This window comes from Cololabis saira, chromosome 14, assembly GCF_033807715.1.
Source record: "Cololabis saira isolate AMF1-May2022 chromosome 14, fColSai1.1, whole genome shotgun sequence".
Lineage (NCBI taxonomy): Eukaryota > Metazoa > Chordata > Actinopteri > Beloniformes > Belonidae > Cololabis > Cololabis saira.
In genome coordinates, this window is record NC_084600.1 from 20,373,919 (window position 1) to 20,395,622 (window position 21,704).

Sequence of the window (21,704 nt, forward strand, 5' to 3'; positions counted from 1 at the left end):
TACATTACGCTTCCTGGACCAGTTTCTTTTACACCATGTGCAAGTTCTACATTTGATGCATGTTTATTTATGATTACATTAGGACTGGAGCTGAAAAAAAACTCAATATTCCTATTTCTGCTTTGTATTACGAGTAATAAGAGTACTGCAGATTGATAATCCTACTAGATATGTAAAATAAAAACGCACTACTAATCCACAAACATATTTGATGCCGACCTTGGAAACCACAGCAAAGACACTGCGACAATACACTCAGATTGAGGTATCTTAAGCCACATGTGGCGAAAATATTAATGTGCATTTTATCTCTCGAGACCAAAGCTGAACCACCTGGCTGGCTGAGAGAAGTGATTCTATAATCATTTAAAAACCCTAAATTTTCTACTAGAAAGGGATGGCAAAAATAAAATCTAAAGAACTACTTTGGTGTGTGTAATACGCAATAGCTATTTCTGAGGATCCAATAAGCAAGATGTTTTATATAGTTGGAAAATAAAGTTGCTTAACAAGTAATGGCTAGTTTATAAAAAAGGTAAATCCACCCCTCAACTATCACATTGTTCCCATTATACTGAAACAAGCAGCTCAGGTAAATTTAGCAAAATAATTCTTGACTGAAATTTGAAGCAAGCCAGAAAGCAACAACTCAGACTTTGTCCAAACCTTCATCTGACAGAATTTTGCAATCAGCCAAAAGTTGCTCCGTTATTGGAATGACAGCACACACAAGGTGCTTGTTTCATGTGCTAATAAAAACCTGGATGAGTGCAGTAGGTAGATGGGTTAGACTGAATTTTGCACCTGAGATGTAGGACATAAAACAAAGGAGGACAAACCCTCAAATTTAGAGCACCATGTTTAGTTGAACTTTGAAGAAAAATGTTCACGAGTGACCAACAGTGAAAACTAACTTAAACTTGTGAACAAGCTTCTTTTTTTTTCTCCCCCAATTATTGATCCTGCTTTAAGTGTGAATCACTAGGAATATGAGAGCAGTGTTAGGATGGATTTCCCCTTTAAAAACAGTGAGCATAAAGAACACTGCATTGTGATGTTTATTTTAACATGTATTACAGCATCTGTACATGTGAGTTCAACTGGAGTGTTGACGTTTTCCAGAAAACATACAAGATGCCCCCACCACCCCCCCAAACACAATGCAAAAATTGTGAACCAGGTTTAAAAAAAAAAAAAAATACAACAACATACATACCAAGTCCCAGTGAGACCAATGACAATATACTGTAATTTTCAATTAAAAGGCAAGAAAAGGGAAGATGCAATATTTCTGAGGGCTCTGCATGTTATTCCACTGTTGTCTTGGAGTTTGTTCACACATGTGGTTGCTGTCTCTCATCAGCGGATGGCTATCAGTCCAACATCAATGAGCTTCTGTATCTTCTGAGCAATAACGGGGTTCTTCAAGTGGCTGTGGATAAAACAGGAAACTGTTAAATCTATGTCAAGGGAGTCCTGGACCTTGCAGTTTGAACAAAGAAAACCGTCAGACTGTTAAGTCTGCAATCTTACTCGCTAAGTGCCTGAGGGTCCTTCTGCATTTGCTCAAGGATCATACGCATGGCTGGGTCACTCATGATCTGCTGCACCTCAGGGTCAGCCATGGCTCTCTTCTTCACATCCTCAGGGCTGTCATTCCTCATGGCTTGACTGACCATACAGCGCTGAATGCCCTCTGAGGCTTCCTGGAGGTGGAGAGGGAAAATGGTTAAAAACAATGCCTCTGATTTAACACAAAAAGACGATTCTCAAATAAATTCATGTTCACGCATTCCACCAGTCCCGGTCACATAAGCTTTACAGGAGATGATCTGCTAAGTGGAGCGCACGTACAGAAAGAAATGATAAAAGTTTCGTGGACATTTTGTAAAGGTTTACTCAAGACTGGAGGGTTATCCCTACAAATCTATTATTACTGTTTTATGTTGATTTAAATATATTAATAATATTGCAAGCAGAACAAAACAAACAGGAAAAGACAAGAGTATCTGAAGCAGTGCACTCTGTCGCCCCAAATCCCCAGAAATTTTACTTTTATTTATTGACACATGGTCTCCCGCAGTTACTTTATAGTTATTAATAAGGGAGTTGCAAAAGTCTGCGATGAGTCTGAAGCTAATGTCGCAGAGATTCTCTGAAGTTCTGAAACGACCCCTTCAAAATATCTGTAGAAATATTGTAATGTGGTAGTGGTTGTGAGAGAGCAGGTTGTTCCAAAGTCAAAACTCCTGGAACTCCTATGGTTGAAATATTTACTTTGGTGCTACTTTGACATCTTTCAGTCTTCCACTTTAACGTACCTTTGAGGAAGAATCCATCTCTAAGGCCTTCTGGTAGGCATCCATAGCTTTGGTGAAGTCCTTCATAGCCTCCAAAGCAGCTCCTTTACGGGTATACCCCTTAACTGTGGACAGACAGATGTGATTACAGAAACTCCAAAGATTTGACAAGATTTTAAACTGACAAAATATATCATTATTTTTAAAGCAGAATACTCACTGAAAGTGGGCTCAATTTTGATACATTCTTCACAATCCTGACAAAGGGTGAAAACAAAAACATCAAATGAAAATTAGTGCATTTAACTAAAGATGGGAGGTGTTTTTTGTGGGTCATGCCATACCTTCACGGCAAGCTGAAACTCCAACAGCTTGGTACAGCAAGCGGCTCTGTTACTGTACAGTTTGGCATCATTGGGGTTTCTCTTGATGGCCTCTGTGTAATGTTTCATGGCTGAGGGGTAATCTCCTGGTAGAAAGAAAAATGGGGTTCATTTTTTTTAGTGAAAGCTATTTAATTAGGAATAAAGTGACAAACAAACTATTTCACAAACCTTTCTGGAAGGCTTCATTCCCCTTGGTCTTCTCTTCAAGCGCCAACTCAGGGTTGATGTAGGCTAGTTTTTCCTCCTCCTTCAATATCTTCTCTGCCTGCAGAAACAAAAAAGTTAGTTCTTGCTTAATATTCTTACCAGGTTTTAGCTTTGAGAAACTGTTATTAACCAATTATTGGGGCGGAAGCATTCATCATTGAGGTCAACATGTTTCAAGCCACTGTACCTGTTGACATTTCTTCAGGACATCAGGAGTGCGATGCTCTGTCAAACTCTTGTTGAAGTATTGGACTGCTTCTTTGTATTTGTCCTGCTTAAAATACGAGTTGCCAATTCGAGCAAGAGCTCTAGAAACAAAAGGGAAAGAAGGAAGATTATGATAAACAAGTACTATACCAGATCATCCTGAAGGTACATTATTTTAGTGCTGTGACAGAACATCTGACCGGGCCATAAACTGTTTAAAACAAACATGTACAGCCCCTCGTAAGCTGTGCGTACTTTTCTAAAGCCTCAAGCTAAGTGACAAACCTATCCTCATTTTGCCTGAGTGATGGATGCATTTGGGTGTGAACGGCAGAAAATACACATTCAGTGTGGTTGCAGCTTGTCAAAAACATAAATTCATCAAAATGCACACCGCACTTTGTTAGTTTTACTTTGAATGGGACCACAAATCATAAAAGAAACATTAAGACTTAAAAATTAGGCTTAAATAATTAAGTCATTTACACTGTTTACTAAAACTGTAAAATCGACAAGTGATATTACAGCAAGTCTTTTTGTAACACATTCCGTGCGTCCGAAATGCCACACTAAACAGTATATACTCAAAAAGTAAATAAAGGGGACCTATTATGAAAAACACGTTTTCTCTTGCTTTAACATATAAAAGTGGTCTCCCCTCAGTCTGCCAACTCAGAGAAGGAGGAAAACAACCAAATTCTGCAGTGTCTGTACAGCTGCCCGGAGGAGCCATCCAGTCTGATGTGGCTTCTACGAGCCGTTCAGATTCTGCCCGTCGTTACGTAACGAAAATGCCATTTACATAGGTTGGCGTCCGATGCGTGAAACCACGCCCACAACTAACTCTGCCGGCAGGAGCTTCCGCCATTTTTCCGTAGCGGTGTATCGCGTCATTCAGGCAGCCAATCAGCACAGAGCCTCATTATCATAGCCCCGCCCACTCAGAATCCAACATAGATGATAAGGTTAGAGAATGGGAGGATAAAGACATGGCTCAGAAGCTGAATTTCTAATTTATTTAGCAAAACCAATCAAAAGCTTGTTTTAAGAAATTCAAGGCCTGTTTAAAATAGGTATTAGATGCCGTAATAGGTCCCCTTTAAGTTCGGCACACTTTTGAGTAAATATCAGTAGTATGCATTAATTCGGACGTACTACTCAGAGCACACACGGCACTTCCTGCCATTGGGAGGGGGAGTTGTTACCATGGTAACAACTCCTGTGACAGCAGCAGTAGCAGCGCACCGCTCTTTCCCGTTTATCCTGGCCGAAACAAGATTACATTATATATAATAACATTATACTTATGACATATACGTATATGCGCAGCACTTAGCAACCAAACACCGCTGCATCGCGGGAAGTTTCTGCTTAGCTAGTGTCGATCAATCAATTGAGTACGTTCTAATGTTTCGGGCGCACTAAAAAAATCTCACATACTGTTTTTGCATACTCATTGGGTGGAAGTATGGAATTTCAGACGCAGCTATTGACTATATTATCTGAAGTCAGACATGAAGCTAATGAGAACGTGTATTCAAGAAAAACATCACTGATGACAATGAGGTGCTGGCTCCTAAAGATGTCCAATTTACTTCATCATAATCAGTCATTAAGGTTTCCAGACTAACTTTTTTCCTCATCAGGTAGAACTGATGCTCCTACTGAGAATTGTAGGTGACCAGTGTAAATTTAGAGGCACCACATAAATCAACTTAACCACAACACTTATGCCAAATAGGCAAAATTATCTACAGGAATGAAACAGTCTGTGTAAATGGCCGTTTTCAGAAAAGTTGCAGGTCCATTAGTGCATCTTTCTCTGCTGTTTCACTTCGTAGAAGTGCCCAAGCCCAACAGAACAAGACCATCTTCAGAGACCAGAAAAACTACCAAGAAACACCCCTATATATAGCCGAGCTGGTTTATCAAACTGCTGTGTGCTCCTAAAACTGTGCAGATCCCAAACTATTACGACATCTGCAGGATGCATCACAACATGCCCGATCCACTGAAGCTGCAACCCATAATCCACAGGCCAAGTTAATAAAATGAGTGACGCAGTGGGAGGAAAAGGGCAAGGGCCCACTCCCACTCAATTAAAGAACTCACTTTGCAATTTGTCTGTAATCTTCTCGGTTCTCTCTCCCAACATCGATGGCCTTCTCACACAGCTCTCTGCACTTCTCCAAGTCCCCCTTCTCGAAATACACAGCTGTAATGATAGAGTCACACATCAACATGCATTTCTCCTCTTTCATCCAAGAATGTTGTGGGAGGCATCACTTCAAAGTCTCCAACAATTAATATTGTATCACAACAATCTGGTTAAACTCCACAGTGAGAAATGATTTATTTTAAAAGATGCTGAGACTACAGACCTGCTTGATTGGATAAATAAGTCATGTTGGTAGGGTCGTGCTTAATTGCCTCTTCATAGTGCTTCAGCGCATTCTCAAAGTCCTTATTTTTATAGGCAGAATTACCCAGCTCTTTTTCCTTAATGGCCTGTTAAAGAAAGAATGGTTTAAAAGATTAATTATACTTGGTACTGAGAATCATCAGAAATGTGAGCTTTTGAATGAACTAATCTACCATTCTCTTGTTTTCAGGAAGGTTTTCCTCTTTGGGAGGAGGTGGCTGAGTCTCTTTGGGTTTGGGAGCAGGTGGAGGAGTGGGTTCCTCTTCGTCCTCCATCTCAGAGAGGTTGAGTCCCAGCAGCACAGAGAGTGTAGTCATCACTCTTGGATCCTGCAGCTTCCTACAAGACAATCAGCACAGCGAGTGAATTTCAAATGACACACTATGTTCTCAGTTATTACAATTTTACAAAATAAACCTGCAATTTCTTATTCTTATTTGCTCAAGCAGAAAAGCACTAGACAACTTTTCAAACAGATGAAAGCAAAGTAAATGTGTGGCTACAGCTACTGTTAAATATTTTTCAATACAACACATTTGGTCTACAATAATAACTCTGCTTTTCAACTGATCCATTCTTTTTCTAATCTTAAGTAAAAAACAAACAAACCGTTAAGCCTTAAAAAAAAAAAGCACTTACGTGCCCAGGTCTGATGGTTTGTTCCTGAGCTGCTCCAGGAGTTCTTTGTAGGTGGGATCTGATAAGAGCTCACGGGTCCGAGGATCGTTCTCCAGCTTCTGATACAAGTTGGGCATGGCGAACGGGTTCATCATTGATTTTTCTGGAAAAGCACAAGTTCATTTTCATCAGTGGTCAGAAATGATCATGCACACACATCCACTGGTATGGGACTAGATGTAACACCTTTCTTTTTTTAGCTCTGTTTCTGAATGATTCAAGTGGATTGCCTCCTGGTATTTCAAATCTGGACATCCTTAACATACCATATCTTGGAACAGATTATTTAACCTCTTTCAGTATAACAAAAGAAAGAAAATATTTAGATTTGTACCTGCAAGCCGGGCCTGAATGTTCTGTAACCCCTCCTTTAGCTGCTGATTATTTGGCTCTTGGCGAAGCCCCTCCTGATAGGTTACTTTAGCATCCTCCAACCGGCCAAGAAACTCCAATGCTGCAGCTTTGCGGGAATAACCCTGGTTGATCAACATTATGATTTTAGATTATGCTCAATTTCAATTATAACATGTGACAAAATAACAGAACAAATGATGTCCAACCTTGCCCCAGTCAGGCTTGATCTTGATGGTCTGCAAGGCATCCTGGAGAGCATTCTCGTAATTGCCTTTTTTGGCGTAAGCAGCTGAGCGGTTACTGAACAGAACATGGTTTGATGGGTCGAGAGCCACGGCTTCAGTGTAGCAACGTACCGCTTCGTCAATATTTCCTGCACTGAGAGCCTTGTTGCCCTGGTCTTTTAGTCCTGAAACCTATAAAGCACAAAAACCAACACATTACTACAGATCCATCATATTCACATGCAAGCAGTCCCCAATATCGATCTGACTGAAGAGGATACAGCCTCCACATTAGTAAAAGTGAAAAAATAGAAACTGGCAAATCAAACGGGTGTAAAAGGAATGCAGAAATAATAGTCATTGGACATCTACTCATCTTCTAAATTTAATTATTTATCAATAATTCATGTGTCAGTAAGAATCAGTGTCCAAGTTTGAGACAAAGAAAATGCTGAGATCCCACTGGACAGAAAGAGGAAGTATACGTTTCTTTAATAGCCCATATATCATTTTTGCCTTAATTTAACTTCCTGCTCAGATATCTTTGACACTAAAACATAGTATTGCTTTGTTATGACTGACAACCCACCAGCTCAGGGCTTCAGAGTCAATGTACCAGAAGCAAATTCCTACATTTAAAAATATTAGGAGTTTATACTCCTTTCAGGAATTATGGGAATTCCCTCAAGATTTAAGGGTGGCCAGTTGAGTCACATGCAATTAGATTTACATATTACTGCTCAACTTAAATGACAATATACATTATTGTCTAAATTTCCAGCATTTGCTCAAAAAGATTTATTTCATCTTTTTTCTTTGTAATTTATCTACGAGTACACAAAAACAGCATTTCAAGTGGCCCCTTCTGACAGTAGTTATGTGTCTGCACTTGTTGTGTACACTGTCGTCTTTGTAAAATAACCAACAGCCAATGTCAATCATCAAGAAATTGCAAATTATCAACACAAAAAAAAAAAAAAAAAAAAAACTATCAAAAACATAATGCTAATGCAACCCATTCACTCAGATGCATGTAATGACATGCAGGCTACATCAAATTACTGATGAGCTTTTTGCTTAGTGTAATTGCTACAACAGAAATCCCAGCTTGTTTCCATTAATTATTATAGCTGGATCTACAAACATTTACATGAACAGCCAGAGCCCAAATCATTCATATCACAAATGGGAAAAAACAAACAACAAAAATCCAGCCAGTTTAAAAGCCTCTGCAGTCTGCGGGGCCCTCAGATGGTCAGGAAGGGCGTTCAGCCTCGGAGCTGCAGAGGAAAAGGCCCGATCGTCCCTAGTGCGGAGCTTGGTTCTGGGAACTTGGAGGGTGTTTTTGGATGCAGAATGGAGGTTGAAAGAGGAGGTCTTGAGGGTGAGTAGTTATTTTAGGTATTGGGGGGCATGTCTGTGAATGCACTGATGAGTGAGAGCTTATACTCAATTCTGAGTGGGATGGGGAGCCAGTGTTGTGATTTCAGAGCAGGGGTGATGTGGTCGTATTTGTGGACTCTTAACAGGATCCTGGCAGCGCTGTTTTGTATGTGTTGAAGTCTCTGGGGGTTCCTGTTGGAGACTCCGGTGAGGAGAGCATTACAATAATCCAGTCTGGACGAGACAAAGGCGTGGACAAGCTTCTCTGCATCTCTCAGGGTGAGTGTTGGACGGAGTTTGACGATGTTCCTGAGGTGATAAAAGGCTGTTTTGCAGGGGTGTTTAAAATGTTCACAACCCCAGCTACCTGCATGTTTAGGTATATTATATATATATATATATATATATATATATATATATATATATATATATATATATATATATATCCTGATATATATATTGTTTTAATAGCCCAGTACTTTAGTGTGAATACCGGGTTCTGCCACAACTAGGGTTGCCAACTCCCTGAAAAATAAATACGGGACACCTCATTGGAAGGGCTGGCCAACCCGATTGCCTTCACCCTTCCTGGCGTGGTGAATTTTTTTTAGCCCCTTTTTTGTGAGTGAAATTATTTTTTTTTTACTATTTGACTCAAACCTGAATTCAAATTAGATGCATATTTTTGAATGCCATGAACACATGGAAAACCATTATCTAGCGATTCACTTTAATACAAAATAACCTGGATAAAATAAGTATCTTTCTTAAACAGAAACCTGTCCTGCTTAACTTAAAATTGTATACATGAATATGAAACAATAAAAAGCAAGCAGAACATCCATTCTGTGTACATTTTTAGTGCAATAACAAAAGTGCAAACAGAGAGACTGTAGAAAACTTATAAACATATTTGTGCCTCAAAGGCCATGACTGTAGGCTACAGTTGTAGTAAAACAGAAAAAAATAACTTATGAACTCAACAGCTCAATGCCATTGTATGACTCTCATAGTAGTCCGTCCCTTTTCAGCTCAATACGGGACGCTTACTTTAGTTTATACATACGGGACGATTCCGTTTTTCAAGGGATGGTTGGCAACCCTAAGCACTTGAGTAGGAATACCGGATTCTGCCACAACTCTCCCTTTTCAACGTAAATGTGAAACTTTGCGACAGTTTCCTCCGACATGCGGCCGTAGCCATGGAAGCGGCGCCGTGTGCGTCTAGCATGATCCTCCGGGTGAGCGTGTAGCTGCGTTAGCTCCCACAACGCTGAAGAGACTCCAAAAATACTTCTGCACATGCATATGCCACACACGAACACCCCAGTTACAACTGTCGAGTCTCCTGCCGTAACACTTCACACGTGAACATCGTAACTTAAACACCCACGTGACTGGATCATATTTAAAACCAGGCTGGGGCGCAGACATTTCATAACTTGAGTTAGTTACACGCCAGATAGCCACAACTACAGATATAACCTGCAATCTCAGGCGTGTTTATTAGGTAATCCAAAGCTTAAATGCAGTCCCTAGGGTTTGGGGGATGAGACATCTGCATAGCTCAACGACACAGTCTCAGTCAAATGGCCAGTGCATGACGCTAAGCTAACGAGCTAGCTGACTGATAGTGCATTCTTCGGGCGTTAAAAGTCGATTAAGGACGCCAACTTCCACGTTGTAATTGGTAAAATATCCCAACGTTAATAGTGAATGTGGGAAACCAACAATAGCCGACAGATATGATAGTTTAAACACCAAATGGAGGAGGACACTCACCTTGTCCATGGTGCAGCATGAGGTTCCTTCCAGAAACTACTGGACTGGCTCCGCCCCCTCAGAGACATGCGCGGGTTGCCAGTTCTGAGGGCGGAAATCAGCAATCAGCGCGTACATGAACGTCTCGCCCTCAGAGGCTGCAGGCTCACCATTTATACCATTTATACCTCAGTGACCGAAACTTCCAGAAGAGGGAAACGAATCCCCGAGACTGTTACACAAGAGAGGGTTGACTCACTCCAAGCTCTACAGAGCAGGGACGCCCGGAAAATATGTTTAGATAAATAATCTTTGATCATAAGTAACTAAAACCTCATTGTACAGTGTATGGGCTTTTAATAAATTAATATCAGTTATGAATACTCAGTATACCCTATATATATATATATATATATATATATATATATATATATATATATATATATATATATATATATATATATATATATATATATTTCTTAAGTTTCTTAAGTTTCAGTGTATTTTGATATACATACACACTCAGTATACCCTATTTCACATCAAATCAAATTATTATACTGAAACTTAAGAAATGTATATATATATATATATATATATATATATATATATATATATATATATATATATATTTCTTAAGTTTCTTAAGTTTCAGTGTATTTTGATATACATACACACTCAGTATACCCTATTTCACATCAAATCAAATTATTATACTGAAACTTAAGAAATGTATATATATATATATATATATATATATATATATATATATATATATATATATATATATATATATATATATATATATATATAAGACAGATTATTCAATATGAGTTATTTCAAATAAATGAAAGGCCTTTTCACAATAGGGGGATGATAGAAGGGAAGGATTTGTCCAAGTCTAAAGCCACTATCAGAACTGAAAAGCAAAAACCAGCAGTAATGTTGTTGGTTTTTTTTTAACACATTTTATTGTTTTTAAATATAGACAATAAAAGATACACCTCCCCAACCCAACCCATCAAACCCTTCAGTCGTGTAATGTATGTAATTATGAGTTGAGGGAAACCAGTCATCAGCAACCTTGTGTCTCTTGCAAGGGGGAGGCCTAATTCCATTCAGAAAAACTGTCTGCCCATCAACAGCAGATTTTTCCAGATCTGCAGGTATATTATCTAGGAAAGGTGTCCAAACTTTTAAAAATAGCTTGTCCCAGGCTAGCCCATTACAGCGGCTTGTAACCTCTCATGAGGGAGGGTGTTAAAAATCTCCCTGTACCAAAGGGTGACACTAGGTGGAAGCATTTTGATCCAGTTTTGCAGTATGCAATATTCCGGCAGCTAGAAGGAGTTCATCAAAGAGCTTATAAAGTGATGCAGTGAGATGTAGGTAGCAGTAATGTTTATTGTTTCTTAAATTACCTTCAAAAACACTTTATTATGGTGCAATCTCATAGAGCAGACAGCATAATTTCAGTTCAAATTAAAAGTACCCAATGTATCCCGGAAGGGAAATTATTGTCACAGTAGTCATATTTAAGTATCTCTTCAGAAAGTAACTGCAGAGGTTTATTGCTGTGGGCAGGAAGGATCTCCTGTAGCGGTCTGTGTTGCAGCTTCAGCCTCTGCCTGAAGAACTGGTTCCTTAATCAGTCTTGTGAAGACGATGCTCAGAGGTGTCCATGATCTTCTTCATTTTATGACGTATCTTCCTTCACACATCAGCTGCAGAACTCCAGAGTCTAAACTGTAATACGTCATATAAACTCCCATAAAAGTACTGTTAAGTTTTCTAAAATGAACCTTCAAATCCTTAATTCATTCATTGAAAGTTAATTTGAATTCACTCTTGAAAGGGTTTAACAGAACAGGTGATCTATAGTTACTCAGACTCAAAGAATGGATGAAGCTATTCTGAATTGAAAATTAATTAATGCTCCAGTTTGTACGGATTCACAAACACATGAACATAATTGATAGGGGCAGGACCTTCCTACGCAAACAAGACAAGTAAGTAACCTACAAACTGGACTACTGGTGCTTACACAGCCTCAGGTTCTGCACAGAACAGGAGTCAGTCCCATACTATAGTCACCTTTGCCTTACTTTTGTATTACATAGGCTCAGTCTGCCAAAGATTTCCAGAATTGTGTTTGTTCTGCCTACACTTTTCAACAGCCCCTCTAACATCACATCACTCACTTTACTGAGATAGATCAACATGTGAGTGTTGCATTACTGGATGAGTCCAGTGACTGCAAATATAAGCATATACAAGTCATTTACTGGCCCGCAGATATTTAGAATAAATTTAAGTTTAATAATAATTGATGTGCAGATAGGTTATTGGAGCTGTTCTCTGTCAGCAGGCCAAGGGAGTAGGAATCACAGATACCTGTAACCAGGACTGAATAATGTCAGTCTCTGTAGGTTATATTTTTACTCTAACTTTCTAATTTCCAGCTTAAGAGAACAGTAAAAGGTTTTAAAGAAATCAAACAGTGTACATAAATGCTGATATACATTTTAGTTCTTTAAATCCTTGGTTCATCTATCATCCAACATTGCCTTGTGCATTATTTAACTATTACTTTGTAGAACTATTTAATTTCCTTATTTTTCCTCCAACTGATTTGAATACACATTTTTTAATGTATAGTGTGTTATTGTGTCTCATTTTACAATTGTCCCTATATTGAATGGCACTGTCAACACATAGAAAGGAGTCCTGTGCTGGTGCTCTTAGATCTCAGTGTTACATTTACCACCACTGATTAAAGCATCTTAATACACAATGTTGAGATCTTTCTATGTCGCATTTATGTGCTAGACTCCAGTTTTAACTTGAGAATAATACTTCCTGGACATATACAGGAGTTCCACAGGGTTTATTCCTGTTTATATTTGCTTCTTTGGGTTTGTTATCAACATGCATTTTCAATGTTGTGCTGATGCAACCCAGCTGTATTTGTCTATGAAAACTGAATTTTCTCATCTGAGGTTTTGTAGGGGTATCTTAGAAACATAAAGAACCATGTGATCAGTCATTTTCTGCATTTGAACCCAAGCAAAACGGAGGTAATTTAACTTTAAAAGACCCAATGTGGCTTCAAGAGTGCAATACTATTTTTGCAAGGTGACCATATGATTGGATAAACTTGTCATCTTTCAGTAAACTGTAAACACTGTGGCCAGAGTAACAAGACAGATCACATTTCTTCATGTTTTACCTTTGCTACTTGAATTCTCTGTCAAATTTGAAATATATGTTTTTTAAATCTTCCTTATCACATCCAAAATCATTGAGGGAAAAACTGCAGCTCATGCCAAAGATTTTATCATTCCTGTATGGCAGTCTTCTCAGCCAATATTACTATCTCATCAGTCACTGTCATGCTACAAAGCTTAGTGAAGCAATCGGAGCTTGTAGTAACCTAGGGTCTGCTAATTATAGCATTTTATTCTGATTTTGCCATGGTCGCCATGATTTTGCCACATCTGAAACAGTATATGCAGCTGCAAACGTTTGCTGCCAGCTCTGCTGCACCTCTGGCATGGATTGGCTGACGGAGCTGATATCCACAGCTAACTTTGATTGACACAGATGGTCGAGGGTTCCAGCCAGTTTCTCTGGCCTTTTTGATCATTCATTTGCAATATGGAGCAGGACAGACGGAAAACCCAAGCAGCAACAATCTAACTTCCAGGTTGAGGTTCATGCAGGACTAAGATTCATTGTAGTTCTCAGTCAATTGAGTTCACACCCATGACAACTTTGAGTGGGGTACATTTTTTTGCACCACGTATCTAAAGTTTATATAAAGCATTAACTTTATTCCTAATGTCAGTGACTGACAGTTGGCAGAAACCAATAGGTCACGTGACCAAACGCTTCATCCATTGTTGCATAGTCTATGGGAAAGCCGCTTGAAAAAATAATATAAGAGTGAAATCACAGATAGTTTTTTCAGTAATATTTACAGTCCATGGTCTTTGCACATGTAACCAGTGCTGGTTAGCGTCTGCGTTGACTCAAGCCGTTCAATTATCAAATTTTCGCTGCCTTTCCCCGAAGACGTCACAGAACAAAGAGGGAAAGTTTAGGCGGGAGAGCCTTTTATAGGGGCGTTGCCCCCCCTCCAAATAGACTGTACAAAAACACAAACTCGGAAACTAAAGTTCCACCTGAGGAGAACTGTCGTACTTTAAATTAAGCATGAATAATTTGGGGGAATTATTAATGATTAATTATCGGTCAAATCAACCATTGTTACACACATGTATTTTAAACCGTGAAAAGTGTTCTACATTCAATAGAAAACATTTACCGAAATAGATAATTTTTCATTTGACAAATTATAAGTAAGTAGGCTAAGCAAAGTTTATTTATAGGCTATAGCACTTTTTACAGACATTTGTCACAAAGTGCTTTACAGAATAAAAACAGTTTAGAGCAATGAAATACATAGAGTACATGATAGAAAAGAAAAAAAAACTAAAATAACTTAAAACATTGCAGTTTACATAAAAGCCTGTTTAAAATGGTAGGTTTTTAGTTGGCTTTTAGAAGAGCTCACAGACTCAATGGATCTAAAAGTTGCAGGCAGACCCTTCCAAAAAACATGTTCTGCCATTTTTTTAAACAGTCCGTTTACTTTTTTCAACTAAATGTTAAACCCATTTAAATTCCTGCAGCGAAGTTAGAATATCCGATCTTGCTTTGGTAACTTGAAGGCAACATTATTATCAATGTACATTTGTGCGTAAGTCGTTTATTTATTCCGTTAAATTGGGCGAAATATATAGAAACTCTTAAAATTGTTCACAAAATGAATGTATATTGTTCATAAAAAAAAACTATAAAGCCTGTCGACTAATAGTTCAAGAGTTTTGAAACGTAATTTTTTATCAACTATATTCACTGTTAAGCGAGGCTAATTTATACAGCTAATTTGTTAAATCGGTAAAAACCAACACAACAAAGACGTTGACGCCCTTTAAACACCTTTAAAAAAGATTTAATTTTTGTGTACTTCAATGTTATCTAAATAAACTGTATTCTTAGTGATTAAACATGCAGAGAAAGCAACAGGAGCCACACAGAGCAGCAGCAGGTTAGTAACAATTAATACATTAATGAAAAGAAATGGGGAAATAATGTAAAAAAACACAATTTAGAACAATGTTTCTCAAACTGCATAAACTTGCACAATAATGACATTTGTGAAAGGTTTCAGACTGGTTTTAAATCACATCATGGCACAGAAATAGCTGTGATTCAATGTCAGCTATATATATATATATATATATATATATATATATATATATATATATATATATATATATATATATATATATATATATATATATATATATATATATATATATATATATATTTGTATGTGAGTTGCCTTTGGAGTCTATACTTAGAAAGCATAACATAGCTTTTCATTGTTTTGCTGATTATATCCAGGTTTATATGCCCATTGGATCAGACAGCAACACTTCACTATGGCCTTTGTTAGACTGTCTGAAAGACCTAAAAACTTTGATGAAACTTCACTTTCTGAACCTTAATGAAAAGAAGATGGAGGTCATCTAGTTTGGTAAATCAGATGTGGTTTGGCTGACTTTCTTGGCCCTTTGGCCTCATGTAGTCACTCACTTGACAACTCTCTTAAGTTGGACAACAGATTAACACTCTTTTTCCCTCTGATTTAAAGTACTTCGGTCAACCTTGTTGTTTTAAAATGTTCAATATAAATAAATTGGAACTTGACCAAACTGCAAGCCTTTACAGTAATATTATTGGCTGCGTTGCTTCCAGCTAGTTGTGAGCCTTTAGTGCTTGAAATGTATATTTCAAGTTTAAGTACATTTCTATATTTTTTAGGTTTGGTATCAAATTCAAGGAAGAAGTTTGTACCTGGAAAGAAAATCTGTGGTGTGTCTGAAGAAGTGTGCTATTTTGTGCCATTTTTTTCCCCCAGCAGGCCAACTCCCTGTACTGCTCTTCAACCAGAGGAAGAGAAACAGAGTTCCTCTGACCTCTGCTCCCTGTGAGAACAACTTCTTCTCCCACAGTGAATACATTCAAAGCCCCAGCTCAGCTGCTCCTCAGAACTCCTCTGGTATTCACTCTTAAAGCCTTTACCACACTTCCCTCACTAGGTGGCAGTACACCCACAAATAAAGAGAAGAATAAGTGTATTCTAAGTAAAACATTGAACACTTTCGTTATGAATGGTCTCATTGGGAAGTAAGATGATTTTGCATGAACAGGTGTGTATGGAGGTCACCCAGCTACAGGACAGTCTTCTGGTACCCCACAAAGCCATCAATGGAGCGTTCCTCAGGCTGCTCCGCGCCAGCAGTATGGCAGCAACAAATCTGCTCCTGGACCCTTCCCTGCAAAGAAATCATACACATGCATGCCACATCCATACAAAGCTGGAGCCACAAGGTATATTTCAATATCTGTTTGACAAACTATATAGCATGCTGAAACTTCTATCATTACATCAGCAGCTCAAGTAAAAGTTTTAAACATGAAATGGAAATTCCAGACTCATAAAGGGTGTAAGTTATTCTGCTTTTTTGTATGTTGAAAATTAAAAATAATTAAATTCTATTGATCCATTCAGACTGGTAAAAAAAAGGGAGAAATGTTTACAGAAATACAGACTTAGTTTGTCTGGGGCTTTTATTTACACAAAAGAGGTGATATTTCTTTTCATTTCAGCTCCATGGTGGGACAATCTGGGAACCCAGTCAGACAACAGCTCCAATTCAGCTCCAAAGCTAACTCAAAACAGAGCCAATACCAAGGTGTTCATGGTGGTGAGAGTCCAAAAAGTGTGCCAGCACCGCATACAGGGTTTTCTCAGATGTCTCAGCAGTCAAGTCGTAAGCCACCCATCCCTGTAAACCAGTATTCCCAGCAGTCTAGACCTGTTCCTCCTACCCAAACAACACCCGAGAGGTCCTCTGCCTACACTTTTAAGTCACCAAACAACTCCTGGAAATTTACAAACAGCTTTGAGGGGGAGAATTCATCGTTTGTGAAAAAGAAGAGTTCAAATCAATCTCAAACTGCTCAACCACCTAAAACTCAGGTAACGTTTTATATGTTAAATATCTGATAATATACAGGTCTTTTGAAACATAGAATTTGTATTTGTCTTTATCAATGATCATTTATTTTTCTCTCATTTCTCATGCGTTGTTCAGCGTGAAACCCTTCCAGAGAAACCAGTGGTTGAGAACTCGCTGAGAATCCTGACTGCTACCATTGACGGAATGAGACACTGGAGCCAGTTTAAAGACAAAGTGTCGTATTTATTTGAGATTTTTGGTTAGTAGTTTGGTAGTTGCTGTTTTTCGTGGATTCTCAAGTATTTTCAACACCATTAGTCTGACAGGCTGTGAATCTCCCACAGCTACCTTGGACTCTGCGGTTACACTGGGGCGCTTTGGAGCCAAGAACTTCCTCATGAGCAACGGGAAGGAGGTTGTGCAATGTGTCTTTTATGAAAATGTGAGTTTTGAAGAAAAATCTTTGACTTGCTTAAGGTCCAGTTAGATCAGGGGTCGGCAACCCGCGGCTCTAAAGCCGCATGTGGCTCTTTAGTGCTGCCCTAGTGGCTCCTGGAGCTTTTTCAAAAATGTTTGACCTTTTTTTTTCCTTTTTTTCTTCTTTTTTCCTTTTTTCTCTTTTTTTCTTCCTTTTTCCTTTCCTTTTTGATCTCGACATTTAGAAATTTTGACTTTTTTCTCGACATTTCGACTTTTTTCTCGACATTTCGACATTTCTCTCAACATTTCCACTTTTTTCTCGACATTTCCACTTTTTTCTTGACATTTCGAGTTTTTTCTTGACATTTTGACTATTTCCTCAACATTTCCACTTTTTCCTCAACATTTCCACTTTTTTCTCGACATTTTGACTTTTTTCTCAACATTTCTCCTTTCGCCATTTGCCTTCATTCTAAGGCTGATACAAGACTTTTCATTCTTTGCGGCTCCAGACATATTTGTTTTTTGTGTTTTTGCTCCAATATGGCTCTTTCAACATTTTGGGTTGCCGACCGCTGAGTTAGATAAAACAAGACTTAAGAGTACAATACACTATCTATGGTCTACTTGACTGTGATATACATAACAGAAAAATTAAGCCTTTTAATATAAATATTTATATTCAGAAAGTCTTTATAAACATATTATTATCATCATTAACCTTAGTTTGTATTTAAAAGGCTTTAACAGCGTGTCTAAACTGAAAAACCTGCCAGAATTGGTGATTTAGGAATATCAGATAAATAAAAGAGCATAGCTTTCTGACATCATTTCTGTCTTCTGTCTAAAAGGAGCAGGCACTGCCTCGTCTTATCCGTGGTCAGGTCCATCGCTGCGTAGGCAACTACGACCGCGACAGAGACGTCCTGATCTGTGTGTCTGTCAGGCCCGGCCTGCCCTCAGAGCTGAGGAATGCCCAGCAAGCCGTCAAAGCTTGTGATGCAGAAATGAGAGCACTTGTGAAGACGCTCAGTGAAGTCTGAGCATGTGCAGGTATCAGCAGATGTATATGAGCCATAAAAAGAAAGCACTAGTTTCAAGGGATATATGAAGTTCAGATGAATGGTCTTTATTCAAATCTTTTATGGTTGAGATAGAGTTTAAAAAAATAGGCAGTTATTGTTGCATTTTATTTTTGAACCTACAGAGGGCGCTGGTTTCATCTGCATGTTTATTGTAACAATGAAAGTTTCCTGCATGTTTTCCTGAGATCTTGCATTTTTTTGTGTGAACAAAAATAAACAAAATTCCTTCTGGAAAGGAAAGCCTCTTTTTACAAGACATGAAATATTTTTATTGCAAAGAAAGGTCACAGAACAACAAACATTTTTAGAAGTTAATTCAGATAAAGCAAACACCAAGTATTTTCTGAAAATATATTTTCGAAAAACGGGGCAGTTAAGAACAACGTGATATCAAGAACAGTTAGTTTATTTACAGTCAAACATCACAATGGAAAAAAAAAATCCTACTCTACCAAAACAGTTTCACCAGTGCTGAGACTTTACATACAACAGTTTAACAAACGAGGAATAAAGTCCAGTGCAATCACGGCCAGTCATTCCCGCACAGCCAAGCACAGTATGAGGTCCAATACAATTCCAACGTTTCCCTTCTGGATCATCTTGAAATATGGCAATAGAATCAATGTATTTTATCAGGAACCAACTATGGGAACCACATTTGAGGATTATGTAAAGTTAAATCTGTCAATAGACCTCAATCCATTCAACACAAATACAAACAGAACTCCATCCAGATAATGAATTTGGACCTGGATGAAACTGGCAGTGCACAGGAACAGTTAGCTGAGGATATTTTGTCCTTGGAACATGACGGTAACGGTGCCAGCGCTTAGAAAAGAGAAATGAAAAAACAACCAAGGGTCAGCTTATAATTTTACAAGACCACCCCGCCCCACCCGCTCCCTTTTCCTTCACCACACATCAAGCAAAGATACCAGCAATTAACCCATTAACTGCATGTCACAACTTTTTAATAGAGGGAGTGCTCCACCTCTTTAGGATAATTAGCAAAAGTCTCCCAGGGCATTATTGAACACATGTACACTCTTTTCCACTGTTATTATCTCCAGAGGTTTGAAGATGTAGCTATTTTTTTCCCCTCCAGAAGATCTCAAGTTAATGAGATCGTACTGCATCAAGTACAGAGGAAACATTTTACCAACAGGAGGGAAAAACATAGGAGAAAAGACAAAAAAAAACCCATCACATCACACGGCGGCATCCTCAGTTTGTCTGCAGAAAACAATGCTTACCTGATAACTGTATTAAACACTCGTCTTGGTTACTTTGAAAAAGGCACACGTTGGTCAGATCACGTTTGAATTTAGAGCAACTGTTTTACTGTTAGCAAAGCCCAAGTTTATCATGCATTTTGGACAAAATTCCTACATCTCCCTGCCTTTTGCAACCATTTTTTTTCCTGAATAACAGTGTTTAGTATTGTGTGTTGTAGACAGAAAAAACAAGCAAAGTACATTACACAAACAAATTTGGGAAAGGGTAAACAAACAGATCCCAACTTTATTTTATTATTATTATTTTTTTTAATTTTCTATTTTAAAATGACACTTGCCTGGAATAACTACTATCATTCACCTTGTAAGAGAAGAGGCTGATTTTCAGTTTGTCCTCTTGAAATATCAGATATTCCGTAGTCCACTTTTTGTGACAGTTAGTAAAACCAGTGTCTTTGAAAGCTTAATGCTTGATTCCCATCGGTTCAAAGCCAGGTCACAAGTCTGGAGGGCAAAAGAAGCCTGAAGAAAAACAAACCTTCCTCCATCACAATTCCTATATCAGTGTGTTACTTTGAAAGTTCAATGCGCCACTGTTCAATCCGGACCACACTGATCGCGCAGAGATCTCTGCACAGTTCGTCGTACTGTAAATGCGGTCCCACGTGAGTCAGTTACACACGTTTCCACAGTCCTCAATCCTGTTTCTTTTGCCTCTCTTGTCTGGTTTTCTTGAAGACCAGACAGTAGCTGATACCTGGATCCACGGTGCCTCCGACGGTCATGCTTCCACTCGACTCACTGAAATATTCCAGTCTCTTCTTGGAATGTTACATATGTCGACTAGTTTAACAGAAATGTCCATTTTTAGCCAGTTCTTATGTCTGTGTAATTTTTCTTCTCACTGCATCATCTTCAAAACAGACGTGGAGAAAAGACCAATGTCAAACTGCGAAAAAATAATCACATTATTGTATTATTGTAACAAAAAAAACAACCCCACATTCTTTCCAAATGAATTCATGATGCAGGAAGACTGTTCGCTGTTCCAGTGTCAGCCATTGGTCATCACTGAGTGGAGCTTCCTCAGTAGCATTGCTCTTTTGACTGAGATGCATGTCTTTCCAAGGACATCAGGCCTGTCCCGGAGAATGGGGAATAGGGGGAATAAAAAGAAGACATAACTATAACAGAGTGGGCAAAGGGGTGGGGGACAGCTGCTCCTTCGGTGCATATTTGGCAAAAAAGGGCAAGAAGACGGTCAGCATGACTCCGACGATGGCCAGCATGTAGCCCCAGCCGATCTGGCACTCGCCGGCGTAGAAGATGTCAGAGTCTCCGCAGAAGGACCGGACCAGCGAAGAGTTAAGGCCGAAGGGGTAGACCAGCAGTCCGGTAGCCATGATGAACACTGCAAACAAAGATGAATAAAATAATAAACTAACCCATATAAGATGCTGGAAGAAGGTTTAATGCAAATAAACACTCTTTTTCTTATTCTTTAAATAAGGTCATAAAGTCAAAAGTAAAATTCTTATGGCATTAAAATGTCTATATTGCGTAGTCATGGAGACAGGTAAGTATTAATCCATCCACATTCGTATTCACATTTGCAACCAGATTTTCAAGGGCAGTTTTCCCAAATGTTACTTTTACTAATGAAATAAAAGTCATGAAACTATTATGAGACCAATATGGATCTCTAAAAATCATGGAAGCCTTTTGTACGGAAAGATACGACTTGATGAGAATGAGAAAAATTGCGTGTTTTTTTGTTAATTATCATCTGATGGAAGTGAAAGTTTGGTACTCAAATAGCTGCCATCAACTGAGAGCCTCTTGGTGGCAGTAGACGCTCTGCTAACGTAGTCAGAGACGCATCTCATTTCGGTTCTGTATCAGTGCTGACGCAGATCCAGGTGGACTTCCCATGTCTGTCCTGGAGTTG

The 21,704-nt window shown here is 38.6% G+C and overlaps 3 protein-coding genes across 3 annotated transcripts in view; 1 reads left to right on the forward strand and 2 right to left on the reverse strand.

The window, feature by feature from the left end:
• Positions 1–932: 932 nt before the first annotated feature.
• LOC133459790 (stress-induced-phosphoprotein 1-like) lies at positions 933–10,047 on the reverse strand. The gene is made up of 14 exons (XM_061740079.1): positions 9,944–10,047; positions 6,761–6,970; positions 6,535–6,676; positions 6,162–6,303; positions 5,696–5,861; positions 5,482–5,608; positions 5,213–5,315; positions 3,081–3,201; positions 2,855–2,951; positions 2,645–2,769; positions 2,521–2,557; positions 2,322–2,425; positions 1,534–1,706; positions 933–1,432 (listed from the first exon to the last, which is right to left on the reverse strand). The coding sequence occupies exons 1-14, from the start codon at positions 9,950–9,952 to the stop codon at positions 1,360–1,362; spliced, it is 1,629 nt and encodes a 542-aa protein (XP_061596063.1). The 5' UTR covers positions 9,953–10,047; the 3' UTR covers positions 933–1,359.
• A 4,948-nt stretch (positions 10,048–14,995) lies between these two features.
• On the forward strand, positions 14,996–18,479 carry LOC133459346 (spermatogenesis-associated protein 22). Its single transcript, XM_061739235.1, has 7 exons — positions 14,996–15,035; positions 15,912–16,052; positions 16,204–16,384; positions 16,664–17,036; positions 17,152–17,275; positions 17,361–17,458; positions 18,288–18,479. Exons 1-7 carry the CDS (start codon positions 14,996–14,998, stop codon positions 18,477–18,479), a joined length of 1,149 nt encoding a protein of 382 aa, XP_061595219.1.
• Positions 18,480–19,430: 951 nt separating this feature from the next.
• LOC133459793 (LHFPL tetraspan subfamily member 7 protein) overlaps positions 19,431–21,704 on the reverse strand; it is a 141,758-nt gene continuing 139,484 nt past the window's right edge. Inside the window, exon 3 of the mRNA XM_061740082.1 lies at positions 19,431–21,167. Within this exon, the coding sequence (XP_061596066.1) occupies positions 20,941–21,167 (227 nt within the window). The 3' untranslated portion in view covers positions 19,431–20,940. The remainder of the gene's footprint in view (positions 21,168–21,704) is intronic.